The following is a 15,000-nucleotide window of genomic DNA, read 5'->3' as shown; positions in this document are numbered from 1 at the left end:
CTCTATGGCGTGGTGACGCTCTATGACGTGGTGACGCTCTATGGCGTGGTGACGTTCTACGATGTGGTGACGCTCTATGACGTGGTGACGCTCTGTGACGTGGTGACGTTCTACGATGTGGTGACGCTCTATGACGTGGTGACGCTCTATGATGTGGTGACGCTCTATGATGTGGTGACGCTCTATGATGTGGTGACGCTCTATGGCGTGGTGACATTCTATGGCGTGGTGACGCTCTATGACGTGGTGACGCTCTATGATGTGGTGGCGCTCTATGATGTGGTGACGCTCTATGATGTGGTGACGCTCTATGACGTGGTGAAGCTCTATGATGTGGTGACGCTCTATGGCGTGGTGACGTTCTATGATGTGGTGACGCTCTATGACGTGGTGACGCTCTATGATGTGGTGACGCTCTATGACGTGGTGACGCTCTATGGCGTGGTGACGCTCTATGATGTGGTGGCGCTCTATGATGTGGTGACGCTCTATGATGTGGTGACGCTCTATGGCGTGGTGAAGCTCTATGATGTGGTGACGCTCTATGGCGTGGTGACGTTCTATGATGTGGTGACGCTCTATGACGTGGTGACGCTCTATGATGTGGTGACGCTCTATGGCGTGGTGACGTTCTATGATGTGGTGACGCTCTATGACGTGGTGACGCTCTATGATGTGGTGACGCTCTATGACGTGGTGACGTTCTATGACGTGGTGACGCTCTATGACGTGGTGACGCTATATGACGTGGTGACGTTCTATGACGTGGTGACGCTCTATGACGTGGTGACGCTCTATGACGTGGTGATGCTCTATGACGTTGTGACGCTCTATGACGCGGCGACGTTCTATGATGTGGTGACGCTCTATGATGTGGTGACGCTCTATGACGTGGTGACGCTATATGACGTGGTGATGTTCTATGATGTGGTGACGCTCTATGGCTTGGTGACGCTCTATGGCGTGGTGACGCTCTATGATGTGGTGACGCTCTACGACGTGGTGACGTTCTATGATGTGGTGACGCTCTATGGCGTGGTGACGTTCTATGACGTGGTGACGCTCTGTGACGTGGTGACGTTCTATGATGTGGTGACGCTCTACGACGTGGTGACGTTCTATGATGTGGTGACGCTCTATGGCGTGGTGACGCTCTATGACGTGGTGACGCTATATGACGTGGTGACGTTCTATGACGTGGTGACGCTCTATGATGTGGTGACGCTCTATGACGTGGTGACGTTCTATGACGTGGTGATGTTCTATGATGTGGTGACGCTCTATGGCTTGGTGACGCTCTATGGCGTGGTGACGCTCTATGATGTGGTGACGCTCTACGACGTGGTGACGTTCTATGATGTGGTGACGCTCTGTGACGTGGTGACGTTCTATGATGTGGTGACGCTCTACGACGTGGTGACGTTCTATGACGTGGTGACGCTCTATGACGTGGTGACGCTATATGACGTGGTGACGTTCTATGACGTGGTGACGCTCTATGACGTGGTGCTGCTCTATGATGTGGTGATGCTATATGACGTGGTGACGTTCTATGACGTGGTGACGCTCTATGACGTGGTGACGCTCTATGATGTGGTGATGCTCTGCTCCTCAGGGGATTCCCACACTGCTGATGGCTGCTGGGAGCTTTGATGATATTCTGGCCATCACCGGGTTCTCCACCTGTCTGGGAATTGCCTTCTCCACAGGTCAGGATTTCTTGTTCTTCACGGTTCCACTTCCTGTCAGGACTTTAGAGCTTCTTGTTCTTCACGGTTCCACTTCCTGTCAGGACTTTAGAGCTTCCTGTTCTTCACGGTTCCACTTCCTGCAGGTTCCACGTGGATGAACATCCTGAAGGGTCTACTGGAGGTGGTCGGGGGTGTCGGAGCCGGACTCATCTTGGGCCTGTTCCTCTGCTGGTTCCCCAGCACAGACCAGGTCTGCCCCACGTCTTCATGTAGTCCTGTAGTCCTATCAGAAGACCTGCTGATCCTCATGGCCTGTGTGGTCTGCAAGGAGGACCTGGTCCTCATGGTCTGTGTGGTCTGCAGGAGGACCTGGTCTTGAGGAGAACCGTCCTGCTGCTGGGACTGTCCATCTTCTCGGTCTTCTGCAGCCATGTTGTTGGATTTGCCGGAGCGGGGGGTCTGAGCACGTTGGTTCTGGCCTTCCTGGCGGCTCTGGCCTGGAAGACCGACAAGGTACCAGACCTAAGCCCTGATCAATGTCCCGATCAGTCTCCTGATCAATGTCCCGATCATTCTGATCAATATGTTCTGCTCCAGGCCCCGGTGGCGGCCATGTTGGGAAGGTTCTGGGACGTGTTTCAGCCACTTCTGTTTGGTCTGATCGGAGCCGAGATCACCGTCACCAAGCTGAACCCCGACACTGTTGGTAAGTACCCTGGTACCGTCTGTAAGTACCCTGGTACCGTCTGTAAGTACCCTGGTACCGTCTGTAAGTACCCTCATACCGTCAGTAAGTACCCTGGTACCGTCTGTAAGTACCCTGGTACCATCTGTAAGTATCCTGGTACCGTCTGTAAGTACCCTGGTACCGTCTGTAAGTACCCTCATACCGTTTGTAAGTACCCTGGTACCGTCTGTAAGTACCCTGGTACCGTCTGTAAGTACCCTCATACCGTCAGTAAGTACCCTGGTACCGTCTGTAAGTACCCTGGTACCGTCTGTAAGTACCCTGGTACCATCTGTAAGTACCCTGGTACCGTCTGTAAGTACCCTCATACCGTCAGTAAGTACCCTGGTACCGTCTGTAAGTACCCTGGTACCGTCTGTAAGTACCCTGGTACTGTCAGTAAGTACCCTGGTACTGTCAGTAAGTACCCTCATACCGTCTGTAAGTACCCTGGTACTGTCTGTAAGTACCCTGGTACCGTCTGTAAGTACCCTGGTACTGTCAGTAAGTACCCTGGTACTGTCAGTAAGTACCCTCATACCATCTGTAAGTACACTGGTACCGTCTGTAAGTACCCTGGTACCGTCTGTAAGTACCCTGGTACTGTCAGTAAGTACCCTGGTACTGTCTGTAAGTACCCTGGTACCGTCTGTAAGTACCCTGGTACCGTCTGTAAGTACCCTGGTACTGTCAGTAAGTACCCTGGTACTGTCTGTAAGTACCCTGGTACCGTCTGTAAGTACCCTGGTACCGTCTGTAAGTACCCTGGTACTGTCAGTAAGTACCCTGGTACTGTCAGTAAGTACCCTCATACCATCTGTAAGTACACTGGTACCGTCTGTAAGTACCCTGGTACCGTCTGTAAGTACCCTGGTACCGTCTGTAAGTACCCTGGTACCGTCTGTAAGTACCCTGGTACCATCTGTAAGTACCCTGGTACCGTCTGTAAGTACCCTGGTACCGTCTGTAAGTACCCTGGTACCATCTGTAAGTATCCTGGTACCGTCTGTAAGTACCCTGGTACCATCTGTAAGTATCCTGGTACCGTCTGTAAGTACCCTGGTACCGTCTGTAAGTACCCTGGTACCGTCTGTAAGTACCCTGGTACCATCTGTAAGTATCCTGGTACCGTCTGTAAGTACCCTGGTACCATCTGTAAGTATCCTGGTACCGTCTGTAAGTACCCTGGTACCGTCTGTAAGTACCCTGGTACTGTTTGTTTGCGATGATCTTTGTTCCAGAAGAATCTTCTATGTTTCCCTCACACCCATTTTAAAGCTCCTCTTACAGACAAGAGACATTTTCTGGACTCACCAGATCTTCTGGACTCACCAGATCTTCTAGACTCACCAGATCTTCTGGACTCACCAGATCTTCTAGACTCACCAGATCTTCTGGACTCACCAGATCTTCTGGACTCACCAGATCTTCTAGACTCACCAGATCTTCTGGACTCACCAGATCTTCCAGACTCACCAGATCTTCTGGACTCACCAGATCTTTTGGACTCACCAGATCTTCTGGACTCACCAGATCTTCTGGACTCACCAGATCTTCTAGACTCACCAGATCTTCTGGACTCACCAGATCTTCTGGACTCACCAGATTGGACTATGGTGTACAGAGCTGAAGCCCGATCCGGCAGGAGGTGAGGTTCCCTCACCTTCAGCTCTGGATCTCCTACCATTCTAACTCCTGGAGACACCACCCTAATGAAGCCTGTCCTCTGAGGATCATATTTTACTCCAACAGCCAATCAGAACATCCCTGACCTCCAGAGAACTGGAGAAGGAGGACGCCATGTTGTCCAGCTTCATGGACGGAGCCGTGGACCAGTCCAAACAGCTGTCCTCGTTCAACACCACCGTTCAGGACCTTCAGGACACAGTTGGTGGGATCCTGCCACCTGTCCTCGCTCCTCCTCCTGCTCCACCCCCAGACATCAGCCTCCATGGTGGGAGGTGGTAATCCATGGTCGTAAGGGACGCTCCAGAGCAGCTCCTCACCTGGCTCTCCTCCTGTAGCTCCTCACCTGGATCTCCTTCCTCCTGTAGCTCCTCACCTGGATCTCCTCCTGTAGCTCCTCACCTGGATCTCCTTCCTCCTGTAGCTCCTCACCTGGCTCTCCTCCTGTAGCTCCTCACCTGGCTCTCCTCCTGTAGCTCCTCACCTGGATCTCCCTCCTCCTGTAGCTCCTCACCTGGATCTCCTCCTGTAGCTCCTCACCTGGATCTCCTTCCTCCTGTAGCTCCTCACCTGGCTCTCCTCCTGTAGCTCCTCACCTGGATCTCCTCCTGTAGCTCCTCACCTGGATCTCCTTCCTCCTGTAGCTCCTCACCTGGATCTCCTCCTGTAGCTCCTCACCTGGATCTCCTCCTGTAGCTCCTCACCTGGATCTCCTCCTGTAGCTCCTCACCTGGATCTCCTCCTGTAGCTCCTCACCTGGATCTCCCTCCTCCTGCCGGAGCGACCTCCCTCTCCTCTGGACAGTCAGACCAGCGACCCTCTTCCCGTCAGAAGACCTCCGCTTCTCACCGCAGACTCCTGTAGGAAGACGTGATGAGACACTCCTGTAGGAAGACGTGATGAGACACTCCTGTAGGAAGACGTGATGAGACACTCCTGCAGGAAGACGTGATGAGACACTCCTGCAGGAAGACGTGATGAGACACTCAAGGTTCTACTCAAGACTTTTCTATTTACTGAAGCTACAGTGAGGACTGCTTCAAGACACTTTCACTCTCCCTCTACCTCTCTCTCTACCTCTCTCTCTACCTCTCTCCCTCTACCTCTCTCTCTACCTCTCTCTCTACCTCTCTCCCTCTACCTCTCTCTCTACCTCTCTCTCTACCTCTCTCTCTCTACCTCCCTCTCTACCTCTCTCTCTACCTCTCTCTCTCTACCTTCCTCTACCTCTCTCTCTCTACCTCTCTCTCTACCTCTCTCTCTACCTCCCTCTCTACCTCTCTCTCTACCTCTCTCTCTCTACCTTCCTCTCTACCTCTCTCTCTCTACCTCCCTCTCTACCTCTCTCTCTACCTCTCTCTCTCTACCTCCCTCTCTACCTCCCTCTACCTCTCTCTCTACCTCTCTCTCTACCTCCCTCTCTACCTCTCTCTCTACCTCTCTCTCTCTACCTTCCTCTCTACCTCTCTCTCTCTACCTCCCTCTCTACCTCTCTCTCTACCTCTCTCTCTCTACCTCCCTCTCTACCTCCCTCTACCTCTCTCTCTACCTCTCTCTCTCTACCTCCCTCTCTACCTCTCTCTCTCTACCTCCCTCTCTACCTCTCTCTCTACCTCTCTCTCTCTACCTTCCTCTACCTCTCTCTACCCCTCTCTCTACCTCTCTCTCTCTACCTTCCTCTACCCCTCTCTACCTCTATCTACCTCTCCCTACCTCTCTCTACCTCTCTCTCTCTACCTCTCTCTCTACCTCTCTCTACCTCTCTCTCTACCTCTCCCTACCTCTATCTACCTCTCTACCTCTCTCTACCTCTCTCTCTACCTCTCTCTCTCTACCTCTCTCTCTACCTCTCCCTACCTCTCTCTACCTCTCCCTACCTCTCTCTACCTCTCTACCTCTCTCTACCTCTCCCTACCTCTCTCTACCTCTCCCTACCTCTCCCTACCTCTCTCTACCTCTCCCTACCTCTATCTACCTCTCTCTACCTCTCCCTACCTCTCTCTACCTCTCCCTACCTCTCCCTACCTCTCTCTACCTCTCCCTACCTCTATCTACCTCTCTCTACCTCTCCCTACCTCTCTCTACCTCTCCCTACCTCTCCCTACCTCTCTCTACCTCTCCCTACCTCTCCCTACCTCTCTCTACCTCTCCCTACCTCTATCTACCTCTCTCTACCTCTCCCTACCTCTCTCTACCTCTCTCTACCTCTCTCTACCTCTCCCTACCTCTCTCTACCTCTCTCTACCTCTCCCTACCTCTCTCTACCTCTCTACCTCTCTCTACCTCTCTCTACCTCTCTCTACCTCTCCCTACCTCTCTCTACCTCTCCCTACCTCTCTCTACCTCTCTCTACCTCTCCCTACCTCTCTCTACCTCTCTCTACCTCTCCCTACCTCTCTCTACCTCTCTACCTCTCTCTACCTCTCTCTACCTCTCTCTACCTCTCTCTACCTCTCCCTACCTCTCTCTACCTCTCTCTACCTCTCCCTACCTCTCTCTACCTCTCCCTACCTCTCTCTACCTCTCTCTACCTCTCCCTACCTCTCCCTACCTCTATCTACCTCTCTCTACCTCTCCCTACCTCTCTCTACCTCTCTCTACCTCTCCCTACCTCTCTCTACCTCTCCCTACCTCTCTCTACCTCTCTCTACCTCTCTCTACCTCTCTCTACCTCTCTCTACCTCTCCCTACCTCTCTCTACCTCTCTCTACCTCTCCCTACCTCTCTCTACCTCTCTACCTCTCTCTACCTCTCTCTACCTCTCTCTACCTCTCCCTACCTCTCTCTACCTCTCCCTACCTCTCTCTACCTCTCTCTACCTCTCCCTACCTCTCTCTACCTCTCTCTACCTCTCCCTACCTCTCTCTACCTCTCTACCTCTCTCTACCTCTCTCTACCTCTCTCTACCTCTCTCTACCTCTCCCTACCTCTCTCTACCTCTCTCTACCTCTCCCTACCTCTCTCTACCTCTCCCTACCTCTCTCTACCTCTCTACCTCTCTCTACCTCTCTCTACCTCTCTCTACCTCTCTCTACCTCTCCCTACCTCTCTCTACCTCTCCCTACCTCTCTCTACCTCTCTCTACCTCTCCCTACCTCTCTCTACCTCTCTCTACCTCTCTCTACCTCTCCCTACCTCTATCTACCTCTCCCTACCTCTCTCTACCTCTCTCTACCTCTCTCTACCTCTCCCTACCTCTCTCTACCTCTCTCTACCTCTCCCTACCTCTCCCTACCTCTCCCTACCTCTATCTACCTCTCTCTACCTCTCCCTACCTCTCTCTACCTCTCTCTACCTCTCCCTACCTCTCTCTACCTCTCCCTACCTCTCCCTACCTCTCTCTACCTCTCTTGAATTGAATTGTCTGTAAGTACTCTAATACCGTAGGTAAGTACCATGACACCCCAACACCGTGGGTCAGTACCCTGGTACCGTGGGTCAATACCCTGGTACTGCGGGTCAGCACCCTGGTACTGCGGGTCAGTACCCTGGTACCATAAATCAGTTCCCTGGTACAGCGAGTCAGTACCCTGGTACTGCGGGTCAGTATAATACACTAGCAAAGGATTGGCAGGACCTGCTCCCCTCCTGACTGGTGCTGGTCTCTGTTCCTGCAGGTCTGGGCCTGGCCTGTATCCTCCTGGGTCTGGTGGTCCGCCTGCTGGTCACTTTCGGTCTGGTTCATCTGGGAGGTTTCAACCTGAAGGAGAAGGTCTTCATCGCTGTGGCCTGGCTGCCCAAGGCCACCGTGCAGGTCTGTAGACCGTCTGCAGACCGACTGTAGAACCGGCTGTAGACCGGCTGTAGACCGGCTGTAAACAGTACATAGATCACCTGTAGACCGTCTGTAGACCACCTGGGGACTGTCTGGAGACCTGCTGTAGACTGTCTGTAGGTCGTCTCTGGACTGAATGTAGACCATCCGTAGACCAGCTCTCGACAGTCTGTAGACCTTCTGTAGACCGGGTGTAGTTCTGGTGGGGGTTCAGCTGTTATTTGTTTGCTTGTTTACGGCGCCAGGCGGCCATCGGCTCCAAGGCGCTGGACCTGGCCAGGGAGCAGGGCGACGAGGCTCTGATGAGCTTCGGTCTGGACGTGCTGACGCTCGCTGTTCTCGCCATCCTGACCACGGCGCCGGTCGGCGCGCTGGGCATTGGGCTGGCGGGGCCGCGGTTGCTCGCCCGGCAGGTCAAAGGTCAGCGACACTCCGCCTCTTCTTCTGTGGTCCATCAGCCGGTCTCTGCGTCTCACTATCTTCCCTCTCATTGGCAGAAGGAGAAGCTGAAGCTCCGCCCCCTCACCAGGAAGTCGTCCCGGAAAAGGACGCCTTGACACTAGAGAGCCGGCTGTGACGTGGTCCTCGAGACCAAGTCCCCCATAGTCCAGCTCCCCCATAGTCCAGAACATCTGTAGTCCAGAACCTTCATAGTCCAGATCTTCCATAGTCCAGATTCTCCATAGTCCAGATCCCCCATAGTCCAGATCCTCCATAGTCCAGATTCTCCATAGTCCAGATTCTCCATAGTCCAGATCTTCCATAGTCCAGATCCCCCATAGTCCAGATCCCCCATAGTCCAGATCCCCCATAGTCCAGATCCTCCATAGTCCAGATTCTCCATAGTCCAGATCTTCCATAGTCCAGATCCCCCATAGTCCAGATTCTCCATAGTCCAGATCTTCCATAGTCCAGATCCTCCATAGTCCAGATCTTCCATAGTCCAGATTCTCCATAGTCCAGATTCTCCATAGTCCAGATCTTCCATAGTCCGGCTCCCCCATATTTACTGACAATAAACAAAACTAGAAGAAAACTCTTTGTTCAAGCGATTTAATGAAAATGTTGTATTACTATTATTATTACTGTTACTATTACTTTAGTGGAGCACCAGAGGAGGAGGCATACCAGGTACATATCCAGTAGATACCCAGTAGATATCCAGTACATACTAGGTACATACCCAGTACATACCAGGTACATACCCAGTACATACCCAGTACATACCAGGTACATACCCAGTAGATACCCGGTACATACCCAGTAGATACCCGGTACATACCCAGTCGACACACGGTACATACCCAGTATATACCTGGTACATACCCTGTATGGTACATACCTGGTACATACACAGTATATACCTGGTACACACCCAGTATGGTACATACCTGGTACACACCCAGTATGGTACATACCTGGTACATACCCAGTATATACCTGGTACATACCCAGTATGGTACATACCTGGTACATACACAGTATATACCTGGTACATACCTGGTACACACCTGGTACACACCCAGTATGGTACATACCCAGTATGGTATATACCTGGTACATACCCAGTATATACCAGGTACATACCCAGTACATACCCGGTACATACCCAGTCGACACACGGTACATACCCAGTATATACCTGGTACATACCCAGTATGGTACATACCTGGTACAGACCCGGTATATACCTGGTACATACCCAGTATGGTACATACACAGTATATACCTGGTACATACCCAGTATGGTACACACCTGGTACATACACAGTATATACATGGTACAGACCCGGTATATACCTGGTACATACCCAGTATGGTACATACCTGGTACATACACAGTATATACCTGGTACATACCCAGTATGGTACATACCTGGTACATACACAGTACATACCTGGTACATACCCAGTATGGTACATACCTGGTACATACCCAGTATATACCTGGTACATACTGGGTACATACCGGTGTACTGGGCATCAGCCAGTAAATTGAACCGTTAACCCGTCGATAAACAACTTTACTCCTCGTCTTCATCAGACGAGTGAAGAACACGATTGTACTGAAAAGCAGTTTTTATCAGGATTTACAGTCATAAAGTAAAAGTATACTAAACTGTATCACGTATGTCTGATAATAAAATCAGCAATATAAAATCTATACTTTATTTTACATGTAAACATTTCCCAGAGACTGACTTTGTTACCGTGAAGGTACAGTTCAGTATATTTGTACCTCATAGCTGTAAGTCCTAATAAAAGCAGCTGGAACAGAAGAGACGTCCCCAGAGACAGGAGACAGACAGTCTGTCCTCCTGAGGACACTGACTGTCTGTCTCCTGTCCCCAGAGACCAGAGACAGACAGTCTGTCCTCCTGAGGACGGAACCTCCAGACTGCAGCTCTACTCACTGTGACTGTCACCTTCTGGGTCTCCTCTGGAATTACACTGTTGGTACACACTCTGGATCAGTGATAATCACTTCTGTCCTCTGGATCACTAGAAGATGACACTATAACACATGAACATGGTTCTGCTGATTCAGCAGGAACGTTCCACTAAGGAACCATCTAGAACTCTGCAGCTTGGCTGTTTCTGATCACATGGATCAATAAGTCTGATATTAAACCTACGAGATGAACCTGGTTCAGTTCTCCACCTCACCATCAGCACCACCAGGTTCCTCGTCTCCAGAATGTTCTGCTCAAGGTTCTAAGTTCTTGTGCCGGTACCAACGTTCTCCTGGTAAGTTTATTTCTTTAGATCACAAACTTTGTGTGTGAAGTGGTGTACGTATCTTTCAGGACCTTTAGTGCTTCAGCAGCTTTTAGATATGAGGCTCCTAGAAATCCATGACTATATATATATATATATATGTGTGTGTGTATGTATGTATGTGTGTGTATGTATATATGTATGAAGCTCCTCCTCCTCAAGTTATCAACAGGATGTTTCCTCCAGATGTTCAGACACTCGGTGAAACTTCAGCGTGATGAAGATCCTCCTGATTCTCCTCAGTGAGTCAAGAACCTGCTGACTCCACACACACACACACACACACACACACCACAGACACACACACACACACACACACACACACACACACACACACACACACACACACACACACACACACACACACACACACACACACACAGACGCACACACGCACACGTACACGTACACACACACACACACACACACACACACACACACACACACACACACACACACACACACACACACACACACACACACACACACACACACAGACGCACACACGCACACGTACACGTACACACACACACACACACACACACACACACACACACACACACACACACACACACACACACACACACACACACACACACACACACACACACACACACAGACTATATTAATGTTCTGATCTGTTTCAGTCATTTTGACTCCCGACCAGACATCGACACACAAACAACGTAAGTTCAACTGTTTTGTGTGTGTGCTGTGTGTGTGTGTGTGTGTGTGTGTGTGTGTGTGTGTGTGTGTGTGTGTGTGTGTGTGTGTGTGTGTGTGTGGTTTCACCTAAAAAAAAAAGAGTCCCTGGACTTACTGTTCTGTTTGCGTCATTGTGTGTCTGTGTGTGTGTGTTTGTGTGTGTGTCTGTGTTTGTGTGTGTCTGTGTGTGCGTCTGTGTGTGTGTGTGCGTCTGTGTGTGTGGGCGTGTTTGTGTGTGTGTGTCTGTGTGCGTCTGTGTGTGTGTGTCTGTGTGCGTCTGTGTGTGTGTGTCTGTGTGCGTCTGTGTGTGTGTGCGTCTGTGTGTGTGTGTCTGTGTGCGTCTGTGTGTGTGTGTGTGTGTGTCTGTGTGTGTGTCTGTGTGCGTCTGTGTGTGTGTGTTTGTGTGTGTGTGTGTGCGTCTGTGTGTGTGTCTGTGTGCGTCTGTGTGTGTGTGTGTGTCTGTGTGCGTCTGTGTGTGTGTGTGTGTGTGTGTCTGTGTGCGTCTGTGTGTGTGTGTGTGTCAGCGCCCCTGGTGGTGGTCCCTGGACGTTCACAGTTCTTTGAATATGAGGACGTGACTTTGCGCTGTGAGCAGACGGGCTCAGCTGATTGGACGGTGTGGAGGTACTCCGAGTCAGGGTGAGTCATTTCATCCTGTCATCGCATCCTGCTGCTGCTCATGTTGCCGTGGTGACGACTCCTGTTGATGCCGTTGCCATGGTGACGGCTGGTTGACCTCCTCTCACTGTGCGGACAGGTCCGAGATGTCGCCCTGCGGCTCGGCGTGGGGTAGCCTAAGCCCCGCCCCCTCCTGCCAGCTGACCAATGTGAAGCAGTTCCACAGTGGCGTGTACTGGTGTGAGTCTCCGCTCCGGGACAGCAGCCAGGCCGTCCACCTCCAAGTCAGCGGTGAGCGCCACTTCCTGTTTGTCACACAGGAAGAGGAAGTGGTTCCTGAACAGCAACGTCTGGAGGACTGTCTGCTCTGAACCTCCTCTCCTCCCCCCCCTCCCCCGCTCCACTTGCTCCTCCTCCTCTTCCTGCTCCTCCTCCCACTCCTCCCTCTCCTCCTCCTCCTCCCCCTCCTCCCCCGCTCCACTTGCTCCTCCTCCTCTTCCTGCTCCTCCTTCACCTCCTCCTTGACCTCCTCCCTCTCCTCCTCCTCCTCCCCCTCCTCCTTCACCTCCTCCTCCTCCTCCTTGACCTCCTCCTTGACCTCCTCCTCCTCCTCCTTGACCTCCTCCCCCTCCTCCCACTCCTCCTTGACCTCCTCCCTCTCCTCCTCCTCCTCCCACTCCTCCTCCTCCTCCTCCCCCTCCTCCTTGACCTCCTCCTTCACCTCCTCCTCCCCCTCCTCCTTGACCTCCTCCTTGACCTCCCCCTCCCCCTCCTCCTCCCCCCCCCCCCCCCCCCTCCAGAGGGCTCGGTGCTCCTGGACAGTCCGGTCCTCCCGGTGACGGCCGGTCAGGACGTGACGTTGTGCTGCAGAAGCAGAGAGAAGAAGAAGAACGCTGCTGCTGCTCAATTCTTTAAGAACGGCGTCCTGATGGAGGCGGAGCCCTGCGGTCACATGACCATCCACAATGTTTCCAGGTCCAATGAGGATGTCTACACCTGTCGCATCGGAGAAGAGGAGTCTCCGGCCAGCTGGCTGCTCGTCCACGGTCAGACCCCATCTTCTGTGGGGGGGGGGGCAACACCGTCTGCTGTGTGTGTGTCTGTGGTGTGTGTGTCTGTGGTGTGTGTGTGTGTCTGTGGTGTCTGTGTGTGTGGGTCTGTGTGTGTGTGTGTGTCTGTGTAGGTCTGTGTGTGTGTGTCTGTGGTGTGTGTGTGGTGTGTGTGTGTCTGTGGTGTGTGTGTCTGTCTGTGTGTGTGTGTGTGTCTGTCTGTGTGTGTGTGTCTGTGTGTGTCTGTGGTGTGTCTGTGTGTCTGTGTGTGTGTCTGTGTGTGTGTGTGTGTCTGTGTGTGTGTGTGTGTGTGGTGTGTGTGTGTGTGGTGTGTCTGTGGTGTGTGTGTCTGTCTGTGTGTGTGTGTGGTGTGTGTGTGTGTGTCTGTGTGTGTCTGTGGTGTGTCTGTGTGTCTGTGTGTGTGTCTGTGTGTGTGTGTGTGTGTGTGGTGTGTGTGTCTGTGGTGTGTGTGTGTCTGTGTGTGTCTGTGGTGTGTCTGTGTGTGTGTGTCTGTGTGTGTGTGGTGTGTGTGTGTGTGTCTGTGGTGTGTGTGTGTCTGTCTGTGTGTGTGGTGTGTGTGTGTGTGTGTGTGTGTGTGTCTGTGTGTGTGTGTCTGTGTGTCTGTGTGTGTGTGTGTGTGTGTCTGTGTGTGTGTGTGGTGTGTGTGTGTGTGTGTCTGTGTGTGTGGTGTGTGTGTGTGTGTCTGTGTGTGTCTGTGGTGTGTCTGTGTGTCTGTGTGTGTGTGTCTGTGTGTGTGTGGTGTGTGTGTGTCTGTGGTGTGTGTGTGTGTGTGTGTGTGTCTGTGGTGTGTGTGTGTGTGTGTGTGTGTGTCTGTCTGTGTGTGTGGTGTGTGTGTGTGTGTGTGTGTGTGTGTGTGTGTGTCTGTGTGTGTGTGTCTGTGTGTGTGTGTGTGTGTCTGTGTGTGTGTGTGTGTGTGTGGTGTGTGTGTGTGTGTGTGGTGTGTGTGTGTGTGTGTGTGTGTGTGTGTGTGTGTGTGCGGGGGGTTAGACAGTCTGAATCGGTTGAACTATTTGTCCTCAGGTGACTCCGAGCTGTCGCCCGCCGTGTCGCCCGCCGTGTCGCTCGCCGTGTCGCTCGCCGTGTCGCCCGACTCGTCGCAGCTGTTTGAGTACGAGAACTTGATGCTGCGCTGCGGCGCTAACAGCAGCGCGCGGGGCTGGAAGGTGCGCCGCTTCTCCACCGCGCCGCCCGGCGGCGTCAGCACCTGCGGGAGTGAGTGGGGGGCGGCGACGGCGTCCGGCTGCCAGCTGCTCACCGTCAAACAGCGCGACAGCGCCATCTACTGGTGCGAGTCTCCCAGCAGGCAACGCAGTAACTCCGTCAACATCAGCGTGTTGGGTGAGATTCCACTTCCTGCCACACGAGGAGCAAGTGGTCTCTGGAATCCAGCACTGACACTTCACCCTGTGCTGTCCTGCAGGTTCGCCCGTCCTCCTGCAGAGCCCCGCCCTCCCCGTGACGGAGGGCGACAACGTCACTCTGACCTGTCGGACCAAGTCCTCCAGCCCGCCGGCGTCTTTCTTTAAAGATGGCGTCCGAGTGGGCCCTCCGGCTGCTGGTGGCCTGACCCTCTGGCCGGTGACGGTTGCTGACGGAGGCGTCTACAGCTGCAGCGTCAGTGGGCGGGGACAGTCTCCGCCCTCCCGGCTGTCGGTCCGAGGTGACGCTCCGACCGACTCCTGCATCCTGCTCTCTGATTGTTCGGCGCTGACGTCCACGTGTGTCCTGCAGGTCCCCCCGAAGACCGTGAAGCCGGTCCGGGTTCTGGTCTGACCCACCTGGTTCTGATGGTGACCCGGTTCCTGATGGTCTGCTCACCATACGCAGTGTCAACCGTCCTCGCAGTGTCACTGTCCCGGCGGCACCAGGCGGCAGGTCAGCGCAGCATCACCACCGCTGTGAGGCGACCCCCAGGGGGTCCCCGGGGGTCCACAGAGACTCCACAGAGGG

General features: G+C 53.0%; 2 protein-coding genes across 2 annotated transcripts in view; both read left to right on the top strand.

The window, feature by feature from the left end:
• Positions 1–8,893, top strand: part of LOC308128452 (sodium/hydrogen exchanger 9B2-like) — a 10,740-nt gene extending 1,847 nt beyond the window's left edge. Inside the window, 7 exon segments of the mRNA XM_080494140.1 lie at positions 1,616–1,709; positions 1,835–1,941; positions 2,055–2,204; positions 2,289–2,397; positions 7,722–7,858; positions 8,125–8,299; positions 8,377–8,893. Coding sequence (XP_080350266.1) covers positions 1,616–1,709; positions 1,835–1,941; positions 2,055–2,204; positions 2,289–2,397; positions 7,722–7,858; positions 8,125–8,299; positions 8,377–8,456 — 852 coding nt within the window. The 3' untranslated portion in view covers positions 8,457–8,893.
• A 1,956-nt stretch (positions 8,894–10,849) lies between these two features.
• The window catches only part of LOC308128455 (high affinity immunoglobulin gamma Fc receptor I-like), a 14,203-nt gene continuing 10,052 nt past the window's right edge, over positions 10,850–15,000 (top strand). The window contains exons 1-8 of the mRNA XM_080494146.1: positions 10,850–10,899; positions 11,305–11,343; positions 11,887–12,001; positions 12,120–12,271; positions 12,781–13,026; positions 14,071–14,388; positions 14,471–14,710; positions 14,782–14,925. Coding sequence (XP_080350272.1) covers positions 10,875–10,899; positions 11,305–11,343; positions 11,887–12,001; positions 12,120–12,271; positions 12,781–13,026; positions 14,071–14,388; positions 14,471–14,710; positions 14,782–14,925 — 1,279 coding nt within the window. The 5' untranslated portion in view covers positions 10,850–10,874. The remainder of the gene's footprint in view (positions 10,900–11,304; positions 11,344–11,886; positions 12,002–12,119; positions 12,272–12,780; positions 13,027–14,070; positions 14,389–14,470; positions 14,711–14,781; positions 14,926–15,000) is intronic.

This window comes from Lipophrys pholis (genome assembly GCF_963383615.2).
Source record: "Lipophrys pholis genome assembly, contig: SCAFFOLD_92, whole genome shotgun sequence".
NCBI classification, from domain to species: Eukaryota; Metazoa; Chordata; class Actinopteri; order Blenniiformes; family Blenniidae; genus Lipophrys; species Lipophrys pholis.
Note: the sequence above shows the minus strand (reverse complement) of the source record. Positions and strands in the feature narration are given on the sequence as shown.